The 26,647-nt window shown below is 43.7% G+C and overlaps 1 protein-coding gene across 3 annotated transcripts in view; it reads left to right on the forward strand.

The window, feature by feature from the left end:
* The window catches only part of LOC143172057 (ceramide transfer protein-like), a 91,757-nt gene that overhangs the window by 15,478 nt on the left and 49,632 nt on the right, over window positions 1–26,647 (forward strand). For 2 of the 3 annotated variants that reach the window (XM_076361289.1, XM_076361290.1), the window contains exon 4: window positions 5,437–5,553. The exons of the other annotated variant lie outside the window; for it this stretch is intronic. In XM_076361289.1, the coding sequence (XP_076217404.1) occupies window positions 5,437–5,553 (117 nt within the window). The remainder of the gene's footprint in view (window positions 1–5,436; window positions 5,554–26,647) is intronic. 3 annotated transcript variants of the gene reach the window in all.

The raw sequence follows: 26,647 nt of genomic DNA on the forward strand, positions 1-26,647 counted from the left end.
TAAGATCTGAAGTGAAATATTTGGGTAGTAGCAAAGAATGTAAAAAAACACTTAACGGGCTTTTATATTTTTAAGCCTATTTTCTTGATAAGATTTTTCTATATATGTAAATGTGCCATTATGAGAGTTTTTTTAATGTAGTAATGAACAAATCATAGAATGATTAGATGTCCCATGTTTTGCCACCTAAAAGGATTATCACTGTTTTGGTAGATATAAAGTGATCTTGTTTACTTGTTTGCAATAATGTTTTCCTATATCCTGTAAAAAATACAGCCAGCTGATGTAACTAAAAAGTAGATTCTTATTGCTTAAGAATAACAGCAAGGAAAGACAAGACATCCTAGCCTACTAGGTTTTGCCTGGGTTTTGGAATTCAAAAAGGGAAAACAGAATTTTGTATTGTGAATTTTGGCTGACCCGAATTCTCCAGGTTTGTGGATCTACTTGGATTTTGTTTCAGGAAAAAAAGTATTGCAAATTAAGTGAATTAGAACTTGCCACATCTCTTGAGTTTTCGGTACATTTTGAATAAAATGTATGATAAACAATGAAGTATAATACTTTCTCTAAGTTGCTGCACCCTGACAGTTAGATCTAGGATAGTTAATGATATTAAAAAAAAAAATCCAACCTTGCAAAATTAAAGTAATGATTTTAGTAATTTTAATGTTTATACTTCCAAAGCCAAGTGTCTTCAAAAATAACTTGTAGAGAAAGAAGGATCTTTATGCACTTTTATAATTGCATTGGGTGTATGTGGCAAGGGTGGGGCCTGCAGGGCAGTCTCTGCGAGGAGAGGCTGGGGCTGCTGTGCACTGGACACAGCAGGTTCTAGCTGGATCCAGTGGACCCACTGCAGGGCACAGCTGAGCACCTCAGCCACTGTGGTGGTGCCTCAGGGTAAACAGTTAAGAAAGGGCAAAAACGTTGTGCAGCAGCGTGAGAGAGAGGAGTGAGGAAAAAAGTGTGAGAAACAGCCCTGCGGTGAGAGCAGGAGGAGGTGCTCCATGTACTGAGCAGAGATCCCTTGCAGTCCCTGGAGGAGACCACTGCGCAGCAGGCATTTCCCTGCAGCCTGTGGAGAGAGGACCATGCCGGAGCGGATATCCACACTGTGGCCTGTGGAGGACCCCACACCACAGCAGCTGGATATGCACTGAAGGAGGCTGCAGCCTGTGGAGAGCCAATGCTGGAGCAGGTTTATTCTGAAGGTCTGCAGCTATGGAGAGGAATCATGCTGGAGCAGGGGAAAAATGTGAAGAAGGAATGGTAGAGTTGAAGTGTTATGAACTGACTGCAACCCCCCCATCCCCCTGCACCTGTGTTTTTAGTTTTGTCTTTGTTTCTCACCATCCAACTTTATTTTTAATTGGCAATAAATTAAATGAATTTTCACCAAGTCAAGTCTGGTTTGCCCATGATGGCAATTGGTAAGTGATCTACCTGTCTTTATCTTGACCCACAGCTTTTCATCTTATTTTCTCCCCCTGTACAGTTGAGGAGGGGGAGTGAGAGAGCGGCTGGGTGGGGGTCTGGCAGCCAGCTAGGGTATACCCACCACAATAATCTAGAGAGTCGTCATAGATATAGCTTGTGATTAATGTACTTGTTTGAAAGAATAAGAAGGGACAAGGATTGTTCCTAAGCAGAGGCAGGATTTTGCTGCATGTACTCCAATTTTGGGGAAGGAAGAGATCTCTAAAGGAAAATACAGTGATGGTGCTCGTTCAGAGGAAATAATATTAAGGGAGGATACAACAAGGAGTAGACCATTTGGATGAGCAGTGTTCAGGGACGCTTGAATACTTGCAATTGCCTTTATTTCTGCAGGTGCCTTGGAAGAAAGCTTTGGGAAGTATACAGAAAGGATGTTTGGTGATGCTGGAGGCCTATTTCTTGCAGCATATTCTTGCATGGAATTATGATTTAGGTGTTTTTCTTTGAAATGCTGGCTCTAGAAGCAGCCCTTGGCACGCACACAGGCTGCCTCTGCCATAGACTCTTAAAGTCTGCCAAACTCACCTTTGAAAACTCTATAAAGGTTTTCAGGTGCTCCCATTCACAGTGTCATGTCAGTCTGGGTTTTGTTCCCCAGTGCCCTCTCAATTTGTGTATGCTGCTTGAGGCTGCTGAGGGGTGGGGGTGTTCGGAAAAAGCAGCTGAAATTCTCCAACCTGCTTTAGGTCCTGAGGGTAGATAGTGACTCCTACTTGCTTTCTGCTTCCCTGTGTGACTAAAACATTCCTCTCTTGCCTTGTCTTGCTTATGAAAGGGCAGTAGGACATATCCTGGCCTCAACGCAGGTTCTTTGCTTGTTACATTTGAAAATCACTGTTTTTCTTGCAACGTTTTGTCAGGTGGCTGGCTAAGAACTAACCATTTTATAATTCCTTCTGAACATATGGAGGAAAGTGAACACTAGGCTAGAAACAATGAACTTCAGATAAAAGGAGACCTAAATGAAACGAGGTGAGATCTACAGGAAGAAAGTAAAGGGAAGAGAAATGGAAAAACTTGAAGCAAGTGTAAGGAGAGGCTCAAACTAGTCTGAGGAGGATGTTAGAAGAATAAAGGACAGACCTGAGAAGTGGTGACTAATGCTTTGTGGTCTCTTCTAGATGCAGCTACAGAAAACAAAAGCATTTACAGCAAGAGGGAAATCAAGGAAGTTTGTCCAGAGCTCAGTGGGGAGGAGAATGTAACAGATATGATACAAAAAAATTACGTATTTGTCTGCCAAGTTATCAATGAAAATGAAATATGAACTTATTCTTGGTTGAGAAAAGGGTTAATCGGCAACAACTTGACTTGTTCTGGGTTAAGAAAAGAACAGGCCACATGTGATTCAGATGTTTTATTTGCTCTTGGTAAAATGCATATTAGAGAACTTGACTTTCATGTTCAGTGAATTCAGGGTTCTTATGGTGGAGCCTGTCTTTAAAAAAAGTAGAGAAAAAGGAGGGAAATAACGGGTCTGACTTCAGTTGCCAGAAAAATATGGAAAATAGGCAATTAATAAGTACTATAAGATGGTAAATAGGTAACATGCATTTGTCAAGAGCGAATCATGTATCTCCTACCTAACTTCCTTTTTAAGCAGTATTTAGCATTGCTAGTGGAGATTACTTATCTTTAAGCAACTTGTCTAACAGGACCATCTGTTCAGCTGGCTTTTTTGTAATATGAAATTGCACAGTGAGCTGAGGATAACCCTAGACCTGATTTTTATGTGTCCGTCTCTTAACTATAGGTAATGCAGAGGTATGCATGCAGTGAATGGCCCAGAAAGGTATTTAAAAGTTTTAGCTAGACCTCAAGGAAAACATTTCCCTTCCTTGTCATAGCAACAGGGCATAGCTTTTCAAATACATTAAAAGTTGCTATGCAAAAAAAGGAATACATAAACCTGCCTTTGAAAAGGGCAGAGAAGTAATGGTCTTAAATCACAATAAAAGATGTTTAGGTTAGAGATGGAGGAAAAAAATTGACAGCAAGGATGGTTGTGCACTGGAATAAGTTGTGTATGGAAACGTGGAATCAGTAGTACTGCAGGGTTTTAAGATTAGTTTTGGCAAGTCTTACTAACTGTGTAGCATGTAATTGCTTTTAACTCCTCCCAAAGGGCCTCTGAGAGAGAGAGATGGAGCAGAGGAATACTGTCATGGCAGGAAAAACTTTGATAGCCAATTCTTGTACACTTGATTTTTGGGAGAATCTTCCATTGTTGTAGGTGCATATCCTCCACCACATGGCTAAAGGAGGTCCTGGCAGAGGGATGGCTGGGAACAGGCTTATAAGCCTGATACATTGATGTGGCAGGCTTGCTACCCTAAAGCAGATAAACATCTTTCTTGTATATAGTAATAATAATGTAGCAAATGCAGTTTGAAAAAGAGGGGCCTGGACTAGAAGACTTGATGTCCCTTACATCCCTATGTTCTGTGGTTCAGTGAAGGCAAACCAGCATATATAACCAGTTTTGAAAGTTGTTTGAATTGAATTAAATTGAGTTGGTCAGGTATTAAGGGAATTAGTAGCTGCAGTTGATTCACTTGATTGTCAGCTTTGTCAGTTGCTGGATTTTTTTTTTTCTGTGGGAAGTTTAAATTTCTTTAGATTGAACTTAAGATGCTTGACCACATATGTGAAGCTAAAAAAAGTGAAGCTTCAAGTACTCTTTGTTAAACTCTTCCTAGCTCACTTTTTATTTGCTAGTTGGCTTCTGTTGTACTCTTCTTCCTCCTTAGTATATTTAAACAAGAAAGATTGTGTATTATGTGTAAGTAGCTTCTGATTTCCAGATCCTTAAAAAATAATTCTCACTGACACTGAACTGTTGTGCATGACACAATAAATGAGACTTGCTTTTAGGTTTTCTTTTGTGGGGTGTTTCACGAGTGATCCACAGTGCTTTAGTTGTCTGCAAGATGAATGTATTCACAGAGCAGTTCTTATGTTGTAAAGGATATTAACATGTGTAGTCTTGTCCTTGGCATCAGGAATCAATATTTATGGTCTTTCAGATAGCATCATTTGCCTTAACCTTAGAGCCTGTTATCTTCCTGTTGTTACTTGTATGTGTAACTTTTTTCTCTGTATTCAAATTCAAAAAGGTGTTCAGCTATACCTGTGTTATGTTTTGTTAAGAATAGTTTTCAGTGAAGGGGGGGGGGGGAAAAGTTGTGCTCTGTGTTGATGTTCACTAGAGAGTAACTTTGAACTGACAGTGTCAGGGCACAGGGCAGATTAGATCACTATTTTGTTCCCTTGTACTTTCCTTACCAGCTTCACTGTAATGCTAGTAAAAGCTTTTTAGTATTTGAGGCATGTGAACGAAAAGTTAGATGCATTCGAGTAGTGATATGGGAAGGGATTGCATGTTGCTCCAATTATCTGACAGTCCTGTCTTAGTGAAGATAGTTGAGGCAGAGGGTGCCACAGCTTCCTTTAGTTGCCTGCCTTCCTTGTCACTTTGCTATAGTCTGCTTCTATGGTTCTATCCTGGTGCTTTTTGTTATGATGTATGTATTCCTTCCATCTAAAATCAATACTGATAGTAATAACCTTAATTTCTCTTTCCTGCTTTGAAATTTAAAAAAAAAAGTGTATCTTCCTGGCTGTGTCCACTAGTTATTTTGCTAAAGGATTCCTTTGGAAGTATGAAGGTTTGGTCAATGTTTGTGTGGAACTTTTTCGTGACAATTTTGTTTAATAAGAATGTACTAAACAGGCTTTTCTGTTTCAGAAGACTGGCGTTTTTCATTATGGAAGTGTATGTTCATTATTTGAGACAGCTACATAAAACAGAGTTTAGAATCTAGGATGAATTCAAGGCAATATCGATCAGTTTTTCTAATTACAGTATTTTAGAGTGTGAGATACTGTTGATCATGTTGATAATTTTAGCTATTCTTACACTCTTTTCTTTCACAGCCTCATGACTTTGACGAATGCAGATTTGATATTAGTGTAAACGATAGTGTTTGGTACCTCCGAGCTCAGGACCCAGACCACAGACAACAGTGGGTAGATGCAATAGAACAACACAAGGTATGGGGTTTTTTCTGATTTCCTTTCTCACTCCCTCATTGGATCTGGTGGTGCTTGTGGAGAGTTGTAAGCTTCACTGTACAGTCAAAGTACTTAAGGTATTTATGACAGATAAAAGCTGCAAGATTGAAGCAGTGTGTTAAATGTTCCAAAGGAATTGATTTGCTTATCCTTCATATATAAGAGTTTAGAGAACTGGGAGCTAACAACTGTGAACCTTTCTTGAGCTCTCTAGCTTGAAAAAGAAAAAGCTTGCATTATATACAAGTGACTTTTTAATCATTTTGTCCATCCTCTCTCACGGATTATTGAATTGGTTCTTATCTAGATGTCCTAGATGTTAAACTTGTTAGTCTTAGAGTCCATTCTCCTAGGTTATAATTCTGGTTTTTAGGCTCATCTCTTTCATCACTTGGCTGCTTTTACTGTATCTGATTACTGGCTTTTGTCTCCTTGTCTTTTAAGGCCCTACTGTTCATCAGAATTTTGGTTCAGCTTTCCTGATCTATGCCTTATCTCTTCCAATGAACTGTTACTTCCATTTTACCTAAAGGGCTTGAAGGTCAGGTATTTTTAAAGTATGTAGCACACAAAACATCTGTTATGTTTTCAGATACAAGATAAGCACTGCTCCAAGGTGTTGAGTTTAACTACAATACTCAGAACAATGCAATTTCTGCATCTGGGTTATACAGGTAGAATCATAGGATATCTCAAGTTGGAAGGGACCCATAAGGATCATTGAGTCCAACTCCCTGCTTCTCGCAGGACTACCTAACACTAAACCATATGGCTAAGAGCGTCATCCAGATGCTCCTTGAACTCTGACAGGCTTGGGGCCGTGACCACTTCCCTGGGGAGCCTGTTCCAGTGACCGACCACCCTCTCAGTGAAGAACCTTTTCCTAATGTCCAGTCTGAACTTCCCCTGATGCAGCTTCATTCCATTTCCTCGTGTCCTATCCCTGGTCACCAGAGAGAGGAGATCAGCGCCTCCCCCTCCGCTGCCCTCCTTGAGGAAGTTGTAGACTGCAATGAGGTCACCCCTCAGCCTTCTCTTCTCCAAGCTGAACAAGCCAAGTGACCTCAGCTGCTCCTCATAAGTCTTGCCCTCGAGACCTTTCACCATCTTGGTCGCTTTCCTCTGGGCACACTCTAATAGCTTGATGTCCTTCCTACATTGAGGTGCCCAAAACTGCATACAGTACTCGAGGTGGGGCCGCACCAGTGCAGTGTAGAGGGGGATAATCGCCTCCCTCGACCGGCTAGCTATGCTGTGCTTGATGCACCCCAGGACATGATTGGCCCTTTTGGCTGCCAGGGCACACTGACTCGTATTCAACTTGCCATCAAGCCAAACCCCCAGATCTCTTTCTGTGGGGCTGCTCTCCAGCCTCTCATCCCCCAATTTGTATGTATAACCAGGATTACCCCGTCCCAGGTGGAGAATCCAGCACTTGCTCTTGTTAAATTTCATGTGGTTGGTGATTGCCCAGCTCCCTAGTCTATCCAGATCTCTCTGTAAGGCCTCTCTACCCTCGAGGGAGTCCACAGCTCCTCCTAGTTTAGCATCACTGGCAAATTTACTTAATGTACATTCGACTCCTGCGTCCAGATCATTTATAAAAACATTAAAGAGCACTGGCCCTAAAATTGAGCCCTGGGGAGCCCCGCTGGTGACTAGCCGCCAGCTTGATGTAACCCCATTTCCTATAACTCTTTGAGCCCGACCCATCAGCCAATTGTTCACCCATCATATTATGGACTTGTCTAGCTGTGTGCTGGACGTTTTGTCCAGAAGGATACTGTGAAAGACAGTATCAAAAGCTTTGCTAAAATCCAAAAAGAAACCACATCTACTGGCTTCCCTAGGTCAACTGGATGGGTGACCTTGTCATAAAAGGAAATTAAGTTAGTTAAGCAGGACTTTCCCCTCGTGAACCCATGCTGGCTATGATCAATGGCTGCATTGTCTCTCAAGTGCTTTTCAATAACTCCCAAATAACCTTCTCCATAACTTTACCAGGCACTGAAGTGAGACTGACAGGCCTGTAATTACCAGGGTCTTCCTTCTTCCCCTTCTTGAAAACTGGGACAGCATTTGCCAGCTTCCAGTCGGCTGGGACCTCTCCAGACTCCCAAGACCATTGAAAAATAATGGAGAGAGGTCCCGCAATGACATCGGCCAGTGATTTCAGTACCCTGGGATGAATCCCATCGGGCCCCATGCACATCCAGCTGGAGCAGCAAGTCTAGAACAAGTTCAGGGTTGCCTGGGAGTTTATTATCCCCCCCAGTCACGGTCTTCCAACACAGGGCTCCGGGGATCCCAGGGCCCATCATCAGTGTTAAAGACAGAGGCGAAGAAGGCATTAAACGTCTCTGCTTTGTCTACGTCCCTATTTGTGAGGTGACCGACCTCATCAAGTAACGGACCAATGTTATCTCTGATCCTCCTTTTGCTGTTAACATATTTTAAAAAGCCCTTTCTGTTGTCCTTCACAGTGCTGGCCAGCTGGAACTCTAATCGAGCTTTGGCCGCACGAATTTTCTCCCTACAGTGGCAAACAGCATCTCTGTAGTCCTCGCCTGTCCTTGCTTCCAATGTCCGTACACTTTCCTTTTCCGCCTGAGTTCTAGAAGGAGATCCCTGCTCAGCCAAGCTGGCCTTCTGTCCCGCTTGCTTGACTTCTGACACTTTGGAATTGCCTGCTCCTGCGCTCTGAAGAGATGGCTCTTAAAAAGTGACCAGCATTCATGGACCCCAATACCTTCAAAAGCACATCCCCAGGGGACCTTACTAACTAGCTCCTTCAGCAGCCCAAAGTCTGCTCTCCCCATATCCAGGGTCAGAGTTTTGCTGGCGGTTTTTCTCCTATTGCCAACGATTTGAAACTCAACTACTTTGTGGTCACTGTGACCAAGACAGCCACCAATCACCACTTCACCCACGAGTCCCTCTCTGTTTACAAGCAGCAAATCTAGGCGGGCACCTTTCCTAGTCAGCTCCCTTAGTACCTGCACCAAGAAGTTATCTTCAACGTGCTTCAGGAATTTCCTGGACCTGTTTGTGTCTGCTGTATGATATTCCCAGTTGACGTCTGGGAAGTTAAAATCACCCATAAGGACAAGGGCAGCTGATCTAGAGATATCCCTTAATTCCTTGTAGAATAATTCATCGGTGTTACAGGAAAACAAAGTAAAATAGATATCTGAGCAGGTACATATTTTTACCTTGAGCTTCTTGAAGTATTGCTTATATAAGTACTATCTGTAATTAGGAATTTTCACCTTTTATTGGACAATCCTTAAAATAAGCAGTAGATGCTCTTAAATTTAAAGTGCTGTCTTTTGATAATGGTCCTCAAAAAAAAAAAAATTCATCTCAATTAGAATATTATTCCATTTATAGCTTGGCGTTTTGCATTAACTTTGATACAGAGGTAATATTAAAACATATGAAGTTAAGTTTAAAAACCAGGATTCTTTTCTGTAGTCTAGTGAAAAAAATACGAAGTTAACCATGGAGTGTTTTTGAGACAAAAATACTGCAGTTTGTTACTCTTGCAGTACCTCAGAAATGTCTCAAGAGGATACACCGAACAAGTTGCTGGATTACACATCCCCAGAGCTGGCATTTCAAAAACTTTTATAGGCATGGGGTGATGGGGGTGTGGAACTTGATAACCCTGGGCTGAAATTCAGACTAGGTTTGGTGAATGATTTAGCTAGTGAACTGCAGAGCTTAACTGAAAGTCTGGCTAAGCAGAAATGCAGGCTGGGTCATTGCATGCTACCATGAAGGAATGAATGAGGAAAATACCTGTATCCTGTTCTCGAACTCTGCACAACCTCAAAGGGGAGTCTTTCTCATGCTGTGCTTTTCCCTCTTCTAAGGCTGTCCTTAACTGTTGCTGAGTTCTGAGCTGGCGATTTTATGGAACCACCTATTTATAATATGGAAGTATTGAGTGGTAATAGTTTAGTTTGCCATTGTATGTGTAAATTTGGAATTGTTTTTCTGTCACTTGCAAAAAAAAAAAAAAAAATTGCATGCATCACCACTGAATTTTCTTCTGCTTTACTACCCAGCCACTACCATGAGGTATCTGTTTGCTTTTGTTTTTTCTGTCTGGTATTATTGGTAAACTTAAGTCACCTTATTCAACCTCCTTCTCAGATCATTAATGAGTGTTGAGGAGCATGAGTTCTAGCATTCCAAAAATGACCTCCTTTTGTGGAGAAGCCTGATCAATTATGCAGTTTTTTCACTTAAAAAAAAGGCTTCTTTTAATATAGATTTTGGTTTGGACATTTTAAACTTTCATATTTTGCAAGAATTTGGTGGTTCTTAAAAAGTAGTAATAATTTGTACCAGACCTCTGTCTTCACATTTGAGTGCAATGAGAGGTTTCGTGGATAATTCCACTAGAGATGCATCTGTTCCTACTAACTGTTCCTGCTAAAATACATAGGAATCTGAACACCAGAAGCCTTGGAAAAGTGCTTTATCCATGTAAATAGGTGTTTGATTTAATTAAACATAAACCAGAAACGTTTAAATCCAGTTTTCAGTCTGATTACCATAAATGTTTTTCAGAGAAAGAGTCTCCAAATGTCTTCTTTCAATAAGATATTTTTCCAAATTGGGTGGTTAGTGCTATGTTCTTCTATACTTTATATACATCTGTCGTGGTTTAACCTCAGTCGGCAACTGAGTACCACGCAGCCGCTCGCTCACTCCCCCCACGCCCGGTGGGATGGGGGAGAGAATTGGAAGAGCACAAGTGAGAAACTCGTGGGTTGAGATAAAAACAGTTTAATAATGGAAATAACATGATAATAATAATATGATAATAATAATAATAATACACAAAGCAAGTGATGCACAGTGCAATTGCTCACCACCCGCCGACCGATGCCCAGCCAGTCCCCGAGCAGCGGCCCCCCCAGCCAGCTTTCCCCAGTTTATGTACTGAACATGACGTCACATGGTATGGAATGTCCCTTTGGCCAGTTTGGCTGTGCCCCCTCCCAGCTTCTTGTGCCCCTCCAGCCTTCTCAGTCGGTAGAGCATGGGAAACTGAAAAGTCCTTGGCTAGTGTAAGCATTACCTAGCAACAACTAAAACATGGGTGCGTTATCAACTTTGTTCTCATCCTAAATCCAAAACACTGTACCAGCTACTAGGAAGGAATTTAACTCTATCCCTGCCGAAACCAGGACAATATCCACCCCGGACAATATCCACCCCTTATTCTATACCATCTGCGTCATGCTCAAGTCTCATATTTTCCAGTACGTTTTCATTAATCACCACCCCCTTTTTTCTCTCTCTCTCTAGACACACACACACACACACAGAGAGATATCATTCCCTTACTCTGTGGGCCATCCCTCTAAAACGTTCGGTGAGTTCATTTAGTCCATGACTTTGGGCTCCATCTGTCATAAAAATCTTCCAGGGCAGGAAAAATGGAGATGGTATGTGGTGTTGGATTGTTCCATGTTGAAGTCAGTTCTGGTACCATCATCACTGTGCTTTGCTTGGTTTCACTGAAGTTATTCTTCATTAGTCTGGGTGATTCTTATTGTAATAGCATTAGTATGGCATATAATATTATTAGTATGATTAGTATATCTGTGTATTATTAGTATAACTATTATAACTATAATTAGTACTTAACATCACATAATTCAGATCATTGGCTATACTCACCCAAAATCAAATCCCCTTGAGGCACACATCGGACTTCCCCATCCTTCCGCATTATCCACCAAGGGCACCCAGGTCCTTGAGCAAAAGCAATCCCACGGATGGGTTTGCCTTTGCCCGAGGCAGGAATAACCCAGACTGTCTTCCCCAGCATATTTTTTATGTGCACTACAGGGACTTTATTCCCATCTACAGTACGTACAAGTTCTGACTGGGCAGGGCCTGCTCGATTGGCAGATCCCCTCATGTTGATTAACCAGGTGGCCTTTGCTAAATGTGTATCCCAATGTTTGAATGTCCCGCCACCCATTGCTCTCAGTGTAGTCTTTAACAGTCCATTGTATCGTTCCATTTTCCCAGAGGCTGGTGCATGATAGGGGATGTGATATACCCACTCAATGCCGTGCTCTTTGGCCCAGGTGTCTATGAGGTTGTTTCGGAAATGAGTCCCGTTGTCTGACTCAATTCTTTCTGGGGTGCCATGTCGCCATAGGACTTGCTTCTCAAGGCCCAGGATAGTGTTCCGGGCAGTGGCATGGGGCACGGGATATGTTTCCAGCCATCCGGTGGTTGCCTCCACCATTGTAAGCACGTGGCGCTTGCCTTGGCGGGTTTGTGGGAGTGTGATGTAATCGATCTGCCAGGCCTCCCCATATTGATATTTCAGCCATCGTCCTCCATACCAGAGGGGCTTTAACCGCTTGGCTTGCTTGATTGCAGCGCATGTTTCACATTCATGGATAACCTGCGCAATAGTGTCCATGGTCAAGTCCACCCCTCGATCACGAGCCCATCTGTATGTTGCATCTCTTCCTTGGTGACCTGAGGTGTCATGGGCCCACCGAGCTAGAAATAATTCACCCTTATGTTGCCAGTCCAGATCCACCTGAGCCACTTCAATCTTAGCAGCCTGATCCACCTGCTGGTTGTTTTGATGTTCTTCAGTGGCCTGACTCTTGGGTACGTGAGCATCTACGTGACGGAGTTTTACAACCAGGTTCTCCACCCGGGCAGCAATATCTTGCCACAATGCGGCAGCCCAGATGTGTTTGCCTCTGCGCTGCCAGTTGCTCTGCTTCCATTGCTGCAACCACCCCCACAGGGCATTTGCCACCATCCATGAGTCAGTATGGAGATAGAGCACTGGCCACTTCTCTCGGTCAGCAATGTCTAAAGCCAGCTGGATGGCCTTTACTTCTGCAAATGGGCTTGATTCACCTTCTCCTTCAGCAGTTTCTACAACTTGTCGCATAGGACTCCATACAGCAGCTTTCCGCCTCCGATGTTTTCCCACAAGACGACAGGACCCATCAGTGAACAGGGCATATTGCTGCTCATTTTCTGGTAGTTCATTATACATTGGGGCCTCCTCAGCACGCATCACCTCCTCCTCTGGCGATATTCCAAAATCTTTGCCCTCTGGCCAATCCATGATCACTTCCAGGATTCCTGGGCGACTGGGGTTTCCTATTTGAGCTTGTTGTGTGATCAGTGCGACCCACTTCCTCCACGCAGCATCAGTTGCATGATGTGTACAGGGGACCCTCCCTCTGAACATCCAGCCCAGCACCGGCAGTCGGGGTGCCAGGAGGAGCTGTGCTTCAGTGCCGATCACTTCTGAAGCAGCTCGAACCCCTTCATATGCTGCCAATATCTCTTTTTCAGTTGGAGTATAGCGGGCCTTGGATCCTCTGTATCCCCGACTCCAAAACCCTAGGGGTCGACCTCGAGTCTCCCCAGGTGCTTTCTGCCAGAGGCTCCAGGTAGGGCCATTCTCCCCGGCTGCGGTATAGAGCACATTTTTTACATCTTGTCCTGCCTGGACTGGCCCCAGGGCTACTGCGTGAACTATTTCCTCTTTAATTTGTTCAAAAGCTTGTTGTTGCTCAGGGCCCCATTTGAAATCGTTCTTCTTTCGGGTCACTTGATAGAGAGGGCTTACGGTCAGACTGTCATTTGGCATATGCATTCTCCAAAAACCCACGACGCCTAAGAAAGCTTGTGTTTCCTTTTTGCTAGTTGGTGGAGACATGGCTGTTATTTTGTTGATCACATCCATTGGGATTTGACGACGGCCATCTTGCCATTTTATTCCTAAAAACTGGATCTCCTGTGCAGGTCCCTTGACCTTACTTTGTTTTATGGCAAAACCGGCCTTCAGCAGGATTTGGAGTATTTCCTTCCCTTTTTCAAAAACTTCTCCTGCTGTGTTGCCCCACACGATGATGTCATCAATGTATTGCAGGTGTTCTGGAGCTCCACCCTGTTCCAGTGCAGTCTGGATCAGTCCATGGCAAATGGTGGGGCTGTGTTTCCACCCCTGGGGCAGTCGGTTCCAGGTGTACTGGACGCCCCTCCAAGTGAAAGCAAACTGTGGCCTGCACTCTGCTGCCAGAGGGATTGAGGAAAAACGCATTAGCAATATCGATTGTGGCATACCACTTGGCTGCCTTTGACTCCAGTTCGTATTGAAGTTCTAGCATGTCTGGCACAGCAGCACTCAGCGGTGGCGTGACTTCATTCAGGCCACGATAGTCTACTGTCAGTCTCCACTCTCCATTAGACTTCCGCACTGGCCATATGGGACTGTTAAAGGGTGAGCGAGTCTTGCTGATCACTCCTTGGCTCTCCAGTCGACGAATCAGCTCATGAATGGGAATCAGGGAGTCTCGGTTGGTGCGATATTGCCGCCGGCGCACCGTGGTGGTAGCGATTGGCACTTGTTGGTCTTCGACCTTCAGCAACCCCACAACAGAGGGGTCCTCCGAGAGACCAGGCAAGGTGGACAGCTGTTTAATTTCCTCCATCTCCAAGGCAGCTATACCAAAAGCCCACCGGTACCCTTTTGGGTCCTTGAAATACCCTCTCCTGAGGTAGTCTATGCCAAGGATGCACGGAGCCTCTGGGCCAGTCACAATGGGGTGCTTCTGCCACCCATTCCCAGTTAGACTCACTTCGGCTTCCACTACAGTTACCTGTTGGGATCCCCCCGTCACCCCAGAAATACAGATGGGTTCTGCCCCTATATAGCTTGATGGCATTAGGGTACACTGTGCACCGGTGTCTACTAGAGCCTTATACTTCTGTGGGTCTGATGTGCCAGGCCACCGAATCCACACAGTCCAGTAAACCCGGTTGTCCCTTTCCTCCCCCTGGCTGGAGGCAGGGCCCCTCTAATCCTCATCACAGTACTCGTTTCTCATTTCTTGTACATACGAGTCAGAAGTTTCTTCCTTAAGATCAGGAGTAAGATCAGCCCTTCTACTCTGGGGAACTGCCCGCTGGAAACTGGAGCAGCAATTTTCCTGGAAGAACCTCTTTCTGTGATTGTTTTTCCTTGCAATTCGCGTACCCGTGCCCCTAGGGCTGAGGTAGGTTTTCCATTCCACTTCCTCACGTCCTCTCCGTGGTCACGCAGGTAAAACCAGAGGGTGCCCCGTGGTGTGTACCCTTTATATTCTTTCTCGAGGAAAAGAACGCTGACTCCTAATAGCCGAGATACTGGTCCGTACAGGTGAGGAGTAGGACCTATCCTCTCTGAGTTGCTGGATCTCCCGGGACAGTTTCTCCACAGCCGAGACGATGGAGGAAGAGAGACTTTCCTCATATTGCCGGAGTTGACTAGCCAATTCATCCACTGTTTGTTCCTCTCCATCTTTCCAGGTCATTACTGCCAATGAATTGGCGTATGACGATGGTGAGCTCCTTATAAACTTCCGCCACATGTGTCGTGTGCACTTGACTTCGTCTGGATCTTTGGATAGTTGTTCATTGCTCAGGTCACCATAAATCATCTCCAGCACAGCTAATTCTCTCAGAAACTGGATACCCTTCTCCATGGTGGCCCACTTGCTTGGGCGACATATGACATCTTCCTTAAAGGGATACCTTTCCTTCACGCTTGACAGGAGTCGCCTCCAAAGGCTGAGGACTCGTGTCCCTCTTCCAATTGCTTTGTCAATGCCCCCTTCCCTAGAAAGGGATCCCAGCTGCTTGGCTTCCCTACCCTCTAATTCTAGGCTACTGGCCCCATTATCCCAGCATCGGAGCAGCCAGGTGACAATATGCTCGCCTGGATGGCGGCTGAAATCTTTTCGTATATCTCGCAGCTCACTCAGGGATAGAGATCGGGTGGTCACTGCCTCATTTATGAGTTCTTCCTCCCCGGTCAGCGGCCGGCTGTCCTCCTGCTGTTCTTGTGATGGCCCTTCTCCAGGGTAGTCGTACAGTTCTTCCTCCGCTTCCCTGATTTCTTCTTGTGTACAGGGGCGACAGATACCGGCACAGGCTGGTTCTTTGCTTCAGCCACAGGGCGTGTTGCCCTGGTTTGAGTGACCACAGGGCGTGTCGTTTTACTGCCAGAGCCAGAGACCTCCTCTTCCCCTTGAGTGTACTGAATGGTGTTGAACAGGTCTCAGTACGCATGGGCCAGGCCCCAGCACGTTGCGATGATCTGCATCTCTCTGGAGTTGCCAGGGTGACAGCATACTTTGTCCAAATATTCTACTAACTTTTCAGGATTCTGCACTTGCTCAGGGGTGAAGTTCCAAAACACTGGGGGTGCCCATTGGCCTAGGTACTTGCCCATCTTGTCCCACACACCCTACCACTCATAACTATTCGGCTTTGGAGCAGATCTCTGGATGATATTCTTAAATTGCTTACCAACTTTAGACAAAACCGAAACAATATTCCAAAGAAGTACCAATAGAAGTATCTTAACTACCCAAGGATGTTCAAAATACTGAAAAGTTACTGTAATGAAGGAGGAAACATCATAGAGAATGGCAGTGTCACTACCTTCTTCTATTTCCTCCGTAAAAAAACTCTCTGAAAAGTCACTGTAGTTGCTAGTTGTCTCCATGAAATCGTCTCCGTGGTACAGTAACGGCTTCATTGCGAAACCTACATACCACGCTATTGTCAAGGTCAATGTTCTAAAAACAAACCTCCCAAGCGAGACATCACTAATCACTGCAGACCACAGTAAACTGCAACAACCAACATCAATCTTTAACATGTACAGCAGGAAAAAGGAGCCTGATGCAGATTACACAAATCAATATCGAGAACAGAGAAACCAACATTGTGACCCACAACTATTAACGGATATAAGTTCCTTAATACACTCCGGTTAATCTGTTATTATTTCATACCCTTCATGCCCCCACGTTGGGTGCCAAAAAGGACTGTCGTGGTTTAACCTCAGTCGGCAACTGAGCACCATGCAGCTGCTCGCTCACTTCTTCCCCCACCCCCGGTGGGATGGGGGGGAGAATTGGAAGAGCACAAGTGAGAAAAAACTCGTGGGTTGAGATAAGAACAGTTTAATAATTGAAATAAAATAATAATAATATGGTAATAATAATAATAATATACAAAGCAAGTGATGCACAGTACAATTGCGCACCACCTGCTGACCGATGCCCAGCCAGTCCCCGAGCAGCGTGTCCCCCCCGGCCAGCTTTTCCCAGTTTATGTACTGAGCATGATGTCACATGGTATGGAATGTTTCTTTGGCCAGTTTGGCTGTGCCCCCTCCCAGCTTCTTGTGCACCTCCAGCCTTCTCAGTCGGTAGAGCATGGGAAACTAAAAAGTCCTTGGCTAGTGTAAGCATTACCTAGCAACAACTAAAACATGGGTGTGTTATCAACTTTGTTCTCATCCTAAATCCAAAACACAGCACTGTACCAGCTACTAGGAAGGAAATTAACTCTGTCCCTGCCGAAACCAGGACAACATGTTTGTAGGGAAAAATTTACTGCTTCTTGATAAGATCGATAGCATCTGAAAAATGTATTTTGTCGGAGGCTGGAAGTTCATCCCCTTTTTCATTGAGTTTTTATGAAGAACACTTCAATGATCCGTAGTTTTAAGTAAATTTTCACTAATCCTTTAATTTTTCTTCAGCTCTTGTGGAAGCTTTATATTTAAATATTTGACTGAGAGTAGAAGTTGGATTTCTATGAGTTTTATCTGCTTACTCTGAAGTTTTCCTAAGGAACTTTCCTGGTTAGATTACCGGAACTCAAGCAGAAGTTCCTTGACAAGCTGTTATCAGATAAAAATTGATTGTGTTTCAGAACTAGGTTCTTGAACTGATATGTAGTTTCCACACTCAATTTTATTCAAATAATTATTTCCTGTACTAAGTAGTCATTTTGATTGAGTCTATTGCTGTATAAAGTACTGGGTTTATTTTTTTTTTTTTACGCTCTTTGTTGCTTACTGAGTGGGTAGGTAGTTCTGGTAGGTTGCCTAAGCTGTTTGCTAACAAAAGTATGTTTGAGATTTATTGCGGCATGTCACGAGGTGGTTTATCCTGAGAGTATGAAAGACAGATTGAAACTTTGACTGTTTCATTGTGCTCTGAACAGAGAAAACACTAGTTTAAAATCAACCTTATATTAAATTTGAGTATGAGCAGATTTAGAAAAACTTACTGCTTAGCAGTGAGTAGCTGGTAGCTGAGAAATGTAAAACATCTAATGTTCAAGCATAAAAGTTGTTAGAATTTGCTGCTCTTTATCATTGCATTAGCCTTTTCTTGTATTGAGGTTCCTGAATGCTGACCAGATTAAATGTGTCTCAAGTATAGCTTCTAAAATGCTGATTAATCTCCCTGAAGTAAAGGAGGGTGTGGTGGGTTGACCTTGACTGGATGCCAGGTGCCCACCAAGCTGCTCTGTCACTCCTCCTTCTCAACTGGACAGGGGAGAGAAAATATAAGGAAAGGCTCATGGGTTGAGATAAGGACAGGGAGATCACTCAGCAATTACCATCGTGGGCAAAACAGACTCGACTTGGGGAAAAATTAATTTAATTTATTACCAATCAAATCAGAGTAGGGTAATGAGGAAAAAACCCCATAATCTTAAAACACCTTCCCCCCACCCCTCCATTCTTCCCAGGCTCAACTTCACTACCAAATTCTCTACCTCCTCCCCGCCCTGAGCAGCACAGGGGGACGGGGAATGGGGGTTGTGGTCAGTTCATCACACATTGTCTCTGCCACTCCTTCCTCCTCACTCTCTTCCCCTGTTCCAGCGTGGGGTCCCACCCATGGGAGACAGTCCCCCACAAACTTCTCCAACACGGGTCCTTCCCACAGGCTGCAGTCCTTCAGGAACAGACTGCTCCAGCGTGGGTCCCCTAACAGGGTTGCAAGTCCTGCCAGAAAACCTGCTCCAGCATGGACCTCCTCTCTCCATGGGGTCACAGGTCCTGCCAGGACCCTGCTCCAGCATGGGGTCCTCTCCATGGGGTCACAGCCTCCTTCGGGGCACATCCACCTGCTCTGGCCTGGGGTCCTCCACAGGCTGCAGGTGGATATCTGCTCCACTGTGGGCCTCCATGGGCTGCAGGGGGACAGCCTGCCTCACCATGGTCTTCACCACAGTCTGTAGGGGAATCTCTGCTCTGGCACCTGGAGCACCTCCTCCCCCTCCTTCTTCACTGACCTTGGTGTCTGCAGAGTTGTTTCTCTCACATATTCTCACTCCTCTCTCTCCCAGCTGCTGTTGTACAGCAGTTTTTTCCCCTTCTTAAATACGTTATCACAGGGGTGCTACCGCCATTGCTGATTGGCTCAGCCTTGGCCAGCGGCAGGTCCATCTTGGAGCCCGGCTGGCATTGGCTCTATCAGACATGGGGGAAGCTTCTGGCATCTTCTCACAGAAGCCACCCCTGTAGACCCCCGCTACCAAAACCTTGCCACGCAAACCCAATACACGGGGAAAAGTGTAAGACAGTGATAAGGCCATCGGTGAGGCAAATAAGGAAATAGTTCGCGTGTAACTAGTAGTCCTTTCTTCTACTTAAATGTTTCATTAAACATACTGAGCAGATATTTATCTGTAAAATATCTGCTTGTAAGGGTGTATTTCATTAGGAAGCTTCTCTGTTCTCCTACCCTAACAGATAGTCAGGTCTAGGATGACCGATGACCTTTATCTTAAATGGATCCAGTGGCAATGTATATTGCTGAGGAACTCAAGACCAGACTTGGTTTCCTTATTTCTCCTGTGTAAAAACATTGATGGTGCATGAGCGCCAAGGTATCGATGCTTTTGAAAAGTTGTGCTCTTAAATAATAACTTCAAGGACTGACTCCTGGTCTCTACTGTGGTTTGAAAATGGAGTATGGAATTTCTAACTTAAGATTAGAGAAACCAACTTAAATGTTGTTCAGTGCTGTGAGAAACTGTGAGGAAAATGTCTGGGTTTACATGTAGAGGACATGGACTCCTGCAGCGTGTAACTTCTAAGAAATAAAATGCATGTGTTCTATGTAGTATGAATAAACAAGTAAGATTTACTTTTTCATTGAGGTGGAAAGTGTTTCTTTACATGTATTAAACATACCCAAAGCTTTCATTCTTTACCCTCCACTCTGGAAGAGTTGATACATTAACTTAAAAACTTGCATTATTTTACAGAGGTATAGATGAGGGGGTGAATTGCTGTTTGCTGTGAGAACTATCTGGATAATTTGCTTGAAATAAGTTTATTTAACTTAAATGGGGTTTTTTTTGAACTCTTGAAATCCAGATTTTTTTTTTTTGTAACACTGATCTAACACTAGAGTTGAGAACTTGCTGAGAATTTGCTTAGAAATGAATGTTTCATGAGAAACTGCATCAACTTATGTTTGTCCTATTTTGTTCCATCTTAGTTTAAATTTTTCCACACAGATTCTGCATGTGTTCATTACTGACTTTGTGACTCTTCAGCAAACTAAATCAACAGTGTTTTAAGTCTTGGATTTTCAAAATCTTGTGTTTATCAAACTGAAATACTGTTTTAAGTCTTGTTGAACTTCTTACAATTCCTGTCTTTGGTGTGTAAAACTGGAAGAGATCATTCTCCATAGGTATATCTATATACCAAATAATTTTGGCATGTGAGGAATAGATAGGTTTCCTTTTTCATTTTGAAGTGATGATATACAAGGTGTTTATATCTAGAGCCAGAGGCATGAATTTCAAAGTCTTGGCTGTGAAAGGCATTCTTGTGCGGCTACCTTGAAAGAGCAACTACTTCATTGTTTTTACTGTTGATTAGATGCTGGGAGAGGAGTCAGCTACTTAGAATAAGGGTTATACAGAAAAATCAGGAAGAGTAAAACTTATAAAATAGTGTTTCTCTTCTAGCAACTTTTTTCCCCAAATAGCTTGGGGGGAGGGGGAGTAGTAGCCTCAGCAGGTCAAAGATAGTTTAGCTTGTAAGTAATTCTAATTTTGTGAGATTCCTAATATAGTATAACTTTTTTTTTAAATTCAGTTGTGAAAACAAACTCAGTAAGACACTTTACATCCCAATTTTTTGTATTGCTTTAAGTATGGATCTAGTTAAGATGGTGAAGAACCAAAAAGTTGGATTTGGCAGGCTAATAAAGTCAAATTTAGGCATAAGTGTTAAAACAGTTGATTTACATTCTTTGTTAAACACTAATATATTTCCAAGCAAATAAACTAGAATTGGGACATTTAGTTTTGAAAAGATTCTTTTCTGAATGTGGATCCTAGCTCATAGATTCATTTAGAAAACTGCAGAGCAAACTTTAAACAGCTCAGTTTTGATTGCAGTTAATAAGGGTGCTTTAGAATATTGTTGTGGAAAAAAAATCAGCTTGAAATTTTCACAAAATGCTTGTTAATCACAAAGTGTGTGTGTGTGTGGGGGGGGTCCACCTAACCTAAAAAAACCAACCAAACAAACAAACAAATTGACTGTTACCTTATGCACAAAGTATTAAGAAAGTCATTAATTTCACTCTTAAGGTCATCTGCACATTGTGTTTTCTCTTGTCAAAGTACTGTTCTGAAGGAGGTATCGAATGTGCTGTTAGGCTCTGAAAAAATATTACTGCTAACAGTAATTGATGTTGAAGCAGAAAAGGCAGTAGGTAGGTATCTGAAGAGCGGACAAGGGGTAGAGCTGGGCTTTTGCTAGTCAAACATGAGTGCAACACCGTACAAAAGCAAAACTCCCAGTGGCTAAAAACAGCGCACCATAGTGTTATGCACTAGAGAAGCATCTTAAATATATATAAAAATATACTGTTGACTCTCGAGGGACAAGAGGCCTTGCAGAGGGATCTAGATAGATTGGAGCATTGGGCAATGATTAATGGGGTGAAATTTAACAAGAACAAATGCCGGATCCTGCACCTGGGATGGAGTAACGCCAGGCACAAGTATAAGTTGGGAGAGGAGTAGCTGGAGAGCAGCCCTGCAGAAAGGGATCCGGGGGTGCTGGTTGACAGCAGGCTCAGAATGAGTCAGCAGTGTGCCCTGGCAGCCGAGAGGGCAAACCGTGTCCTGGGGTGCATTAAACACAATATAGCATAGGTACCTTCCAACTGAACTATTCTACTTCCTCTTCTGGAGTTCAGGTGTTTCAGTAATGTGTGATTTTTTTTTTTTTTTTTTTTTGAATGATTTGCTTCCTCAGCAGTAGTTGCTGAGGTCGGAAGGGGGGGGGGGAATAATGTGTTCCCCAATCTGTGTGGTGGTGTGGTGTGGGTTTGTTTTTTTTTTGGCATTTCATTCTAACACCAGTTCCTCTGTCCCTACTCCCCCCTGCTCTGTAATCGTTCACAAATAAGACTGGCCTGAGCAGAAGCAACAGTGCGGACAGAGGAAAGCAGTGGAGTTATGGGAGTAGGTAAATACTGTTTAACCTTGTTTTTATTTCTCAAGCTCATAGTGAGGATTGTAGGAGAGTGATGATAAGGCCTCCTTTTTTTCTGATATTGGTGGCCTAATTGTTGGAACAAGTTTATTAAGTAGTTTTGGTGTCAGCTACTGTTTCCTATCAGATTGATTTGGGTTGCCATGTTCTGTTGCCTGATACTGTGCAGCACATCAACAAAGTCCAAATTTTTTTTTTTATGTTGACAGTTTGGATTGTATCGAATACCCTATTAGTGTCTGTGATGACTTTAACAACTAGTACTAATATAGCTTATATTCATACAGGATGCCAGATACTGGAGTGAACTGTATCTTGCATGCAAGTTCAAAAGGTTGGTTGTTTAAAGAGGCTTTAAAATAACTGTACTTGTGAAAGAAGGTAAATGTTGGTATAGAAGGAAAAGCCAGCTAAATTATGTAGATCATAGTCTTTCAATGCTGCTAGAATGCAGTTTGCTTTGCATGTTAAAATATCCAGGTTTACAGACTAATTCTTGGTGTGGTGACTTGTGTTTTTCAGTTTATGTAACAGGTGTTTTGCTGTTTGAGTGTTTGTGATGATAAAAGGTGAAAAGTCTGAATTACAAATAAAAGAATAACAATCTGGTGATAAGAGTAAAATATTCCTAAAATACTTGTATATTAGCGATCTGTATGTAATCTCTTGCTGGTCACTTTGAAGCATATGTAGTTTGTTAAATCTAGCTAAGCTTGGTGGGAGTTCTCTGAAACATTAAAAACACGAGGGTTGGTATACTACTCCAGAAGCTAGTGCCTCACCCTCACCATGGTATTGCAAGGCACTGACATGCAGCAGGAGTGCAACTTGCCTGAGAGGAGACTGGAGAACAGCATTCAGATATCTCTGTTAAGCTGTAAAAAGTTTGGTTACCTGTTTAACAGACTTAAATGTGTAGGCAAGTTACTGATGAGTGGTAGGGATATATGCTTAAAGGTGTTGCAAAAACAATGTTTAGTAGTTTGAAACTAGAAAACTGAATTGTTGCTCAAGCTTATGCAGGAACTTAGATGTGCTCTTGTTGCTGTTTTGTCACAGTTGTGTATTGACATAAAATATGTAACTTAAGTTCTTGTGTATTCATGTTTGACATCTCCCTTTTAAGTTGAATTTGCAAAAACACTCCCTGATAACTAAACAAAAAATTAAGTCTAAGCATAGTCTTCTGAACACTGCAGTAATAAGCTTATTTATTTTGGATTTTGGCCTGAATCTCAGGCTAAAGTCTGAGAATGGGGTGAAAGTCTGATACACAGGAGAAGGATGTAGTTGTCTCAAATCCAAGCACCTTGTCTAGCTTATGAAGTTCATTGGTCCTTTAACTGTGAATACTGGCTTTTCCTTTTTGCTCTTCAGTGACATCTGACTGGTATAGGTATTGGAGGAGAAATAAACTGAAGGGCCCTCCTGAAGGGTCATAAAGCTCATCCTAATTCTTCCCGTAATATCATGTGAGCTAGTCATCCTTATTAGATGCCATGTTTTATTATAAGTTAGACTGGTAAGTGTTGTAACAGTGATTATAAAGGGATTGGAAAAAGGGCAGGAGTCCTCAGTCTTTGGCGGTGACTCCTATTGAGTGTGAAGGACAGGTATCCCTTCAAGGAAGAACTTGCAAATTCCCGAAGCAAATGGACCAACATTGAGGGAGGTATCCAGTATCTGAGGGAATTAGCTGTATTGGAGGTGATCTATAACAGGCATCCAAAGACCTGGATGAAATCCGGTGCATGTGGTCCATGTGGTGAAAGTTTATAAGTGCACTGACATCATACGCCCACACCCTGGCAATAATGAGCTGGACAGACACGGAGGCACCAACAGATGGCCATGCAACTCCAAGAATACGAAGATAATATTGCTTCTTCCCTATGGGCCTGTCTCGGCTGTGGACAAACTGACCCAAAAATTGTCCGAGCAAGCCGAGAAAGATAGGTCTTCCTCACGCACACCAACCAAGGCCTCAGCTATTAAGAGTCAGCCTTTTTCTATTCAAGGGAGAGGGTACCGGTAGTGCACACCACGTGCAACCCTGTGGTTCTTCCTGCGTGACCAGGGGGAGGACTTACCTGGAGCCTCTGGCAGAAAGCACCTGGGGAGACTCGAGGTCGACCCCTAGGGTTTTGGAGCCGGGGATACAGAGGATCCGAGGCCTGCTATACTCCAACTGAAAAAGAGATATTAGCAGCATATGAAGGGGTTCGAGCTGCTTCGGAAGTGATCGGCACTGAAGCACAGCTCCTCCTGGCACCCCGACTGCCGGTGCTAGGCTGGATGTTCAGAGGGAGGGTCCCCTGTACACATCATGCAACTGATGCTGCGTGGAGGAAGTGGGTCGCACTGATCACACAACAAGCTCAAATAGGAAACCCCAGTCGCCCAGGAATCCTGGAAGTGATCATGGATTGGCCAGAGGGCAAAGATTTTGGAATATTGCCAGAGGAGGAGGTAACGCATGCTGAGGAGGCCCCAATGTATAATGAACTACCAGAAAATGAGAAGCAATATGCCCTGTTCACTGATGGGTCCTGTCGTATTGTGAGAAAGCATCGGAGGTGGAAAGCTGCTGTGTGGAGTCCTATGTGACAAGTTGTAGAAACTGCTGAAGGAGAAGGTGAATCGAGCCAATTTGCAGAAGTAAAGGCCATCCAGCTGGCTTTAGACATTGCTGACCGAGAGAAGTGGCCAGTGCTCTATCTCTATACTGACTCATGGATGGTGGCAAATGCCCTGTGGGGGTGGTTGCAGCAATGGAAGCAGAGCAACTGGCAGCGCAGAGGCAAACCCATCTGGGCTGCCGCATTGTGGCAAGATATTGCTGCCTGGGTGGAGAACCTGGTGGTAAAACTCCGTCACGTAGATGCTCACATACCCAAGAGTCGGGCCACTGAAGAACATCAAAACAACCAGCAGGTGGATCAGGCTGCTAAGATTGAAGTGGCTCAGGTGGATCTGGACTGGCAACATAAGGGTGAATGATTTCTAGCTCGGTGGGCCCATGACACCTCAGGCCACCAAGGAAGAGATGCAACATACAGATGGGCTCGTGATCGAGGGGTGGACTTGACCATGGACACTATTGCGCAGGTTATCCATGAATGTGAAACATGCGCTGCAATCAAGCAAGCCAAGCAGTTAAAGCCCCTCTGGTATGGAGGACAATGGTTGAAATATAAATATGGGGAGGCCTGGCAGATCGATTATATCACACTCCCACAAACCCGCCAAGGCAAGCGCCACGTGCTTACAATGGTGGAGGCAACCACCGGATGGCTGGAAACATATCCCGTGCCCCATGCCACCGCCCGGAACACTATCCTGGGCCTTGAGAAGCAAGTCCTATGGCGACATGGCACCCCAGAAAGAATTGAGTCAGACAATGGGACTCATTTCCGAAACAACCTCATGGACACCTGGGCCAAAGAGTACGGCATTGAGTGGGTGTATCACATCCCCTATCATGCACCAGCCTCTGGGAAAATTGAACGATACAATGGACTGTTAAAGACTACGCTGAGAGCAATGGGTGGCGGAACGTTCAAACATTGGGATACACATTTAGCAGAAGCCACTTGGCTAGTTAACACTAGAGGATCTGCTAGTTGACCTGGCCCTCCCTGATCAAGTCCCCTGCGCACTGTGGAAGGAGCTAAGATCCCCGTAGTACATATAAGGAACTGGCTGGGCAAAACAATCTGCGTTATTCTTTCCTCAGGAAAGGGTAAACTTATTAGTGGAATTGTTTTTGCTCAAGGACCTGGGTGCACTTGGTGGGTAATGCCGAAGGAATGGTGAGTCTGATGTGTACTTCAAGGTGATTTAATCCTGGGTGAAAAGAATCCATGATTTGAGTTGCATGTCATGGGAATTACTATGGCAGGAACTTCTTGTTGCTGGCCAGGCCAGGAGCAAGGGGAGGAGTTCATTGTAATGTTAAACCCTGTAACCTGGCCCAAAGGGACCAGGGGTGGCGATTGTAATGGACCTTTAAATTGTTGTAACCTGGGATTTGAGTTGCATGTTATAGGAATTAATATAGCTTCTATATTTTATGTTATTAATTAATTATAATCTAATCAAACAATACATAGGACTTAAGGTTTGTAAAAGTGTATCTAATTGGTCTTCAGAGACTTATTGGGCTGGCTTGTGTTTTAATTCTTGAAAAGAGGCCATCATGGCTGCTAGACTCATTTCTTTAATAGATCAAGTGTGTTAAGGTAGCAATACCAGTCATACATAGCCTCTTTTTGGAGTATCTATGTGAGTAGACAGGTGATGCACATGGAGTAAACCCATGCTCTGTTATGTGTTTGGGCTTGGTCACATGAAAAGGAAGTCTGCAATATGTGATCTGAGGCTGCACTTAGAAGCAAAACTTGTGTGTCATCTGGCTGGCAAGGTTTTCTGTCAGCCTCCCTGATTTATAGTGTCTCACTATAAAATGCTTCAAGAAAGGTCTTATCTTTTTAGATCCCTATGATACACAGGCAGTCTGCAAAGTTTTCCTTTACTGTTCTAGACTGTGGGAGCTTTGAGTCTGGAGTGCTTTTGGATGAAAATACCATAGCTTCACCTTTCTGCCATTTTTATAGCTGTTACTTTATCGTGCCTGAACTGGACTATATGCAGATCTGTCTGAATGTGAAGATCTGGCAGCAG

The sequence above is a fragment of the Aptenodytes patagonicus genome, chromosome W (genome assembly GCF_965638725.1).
Source record: "Aptenodytes patagonicus chromosome W, bAptPat1.pri.cur, whole genome shotgun sequence".
Taxonomy (NCBI): domain Eukaryota; kingdom Metazoa; phylum Chordata; class Aves; order Sphenisciformes; family Spheniscidae; genus Aptenodytes; species Aptenodytes patagonicus.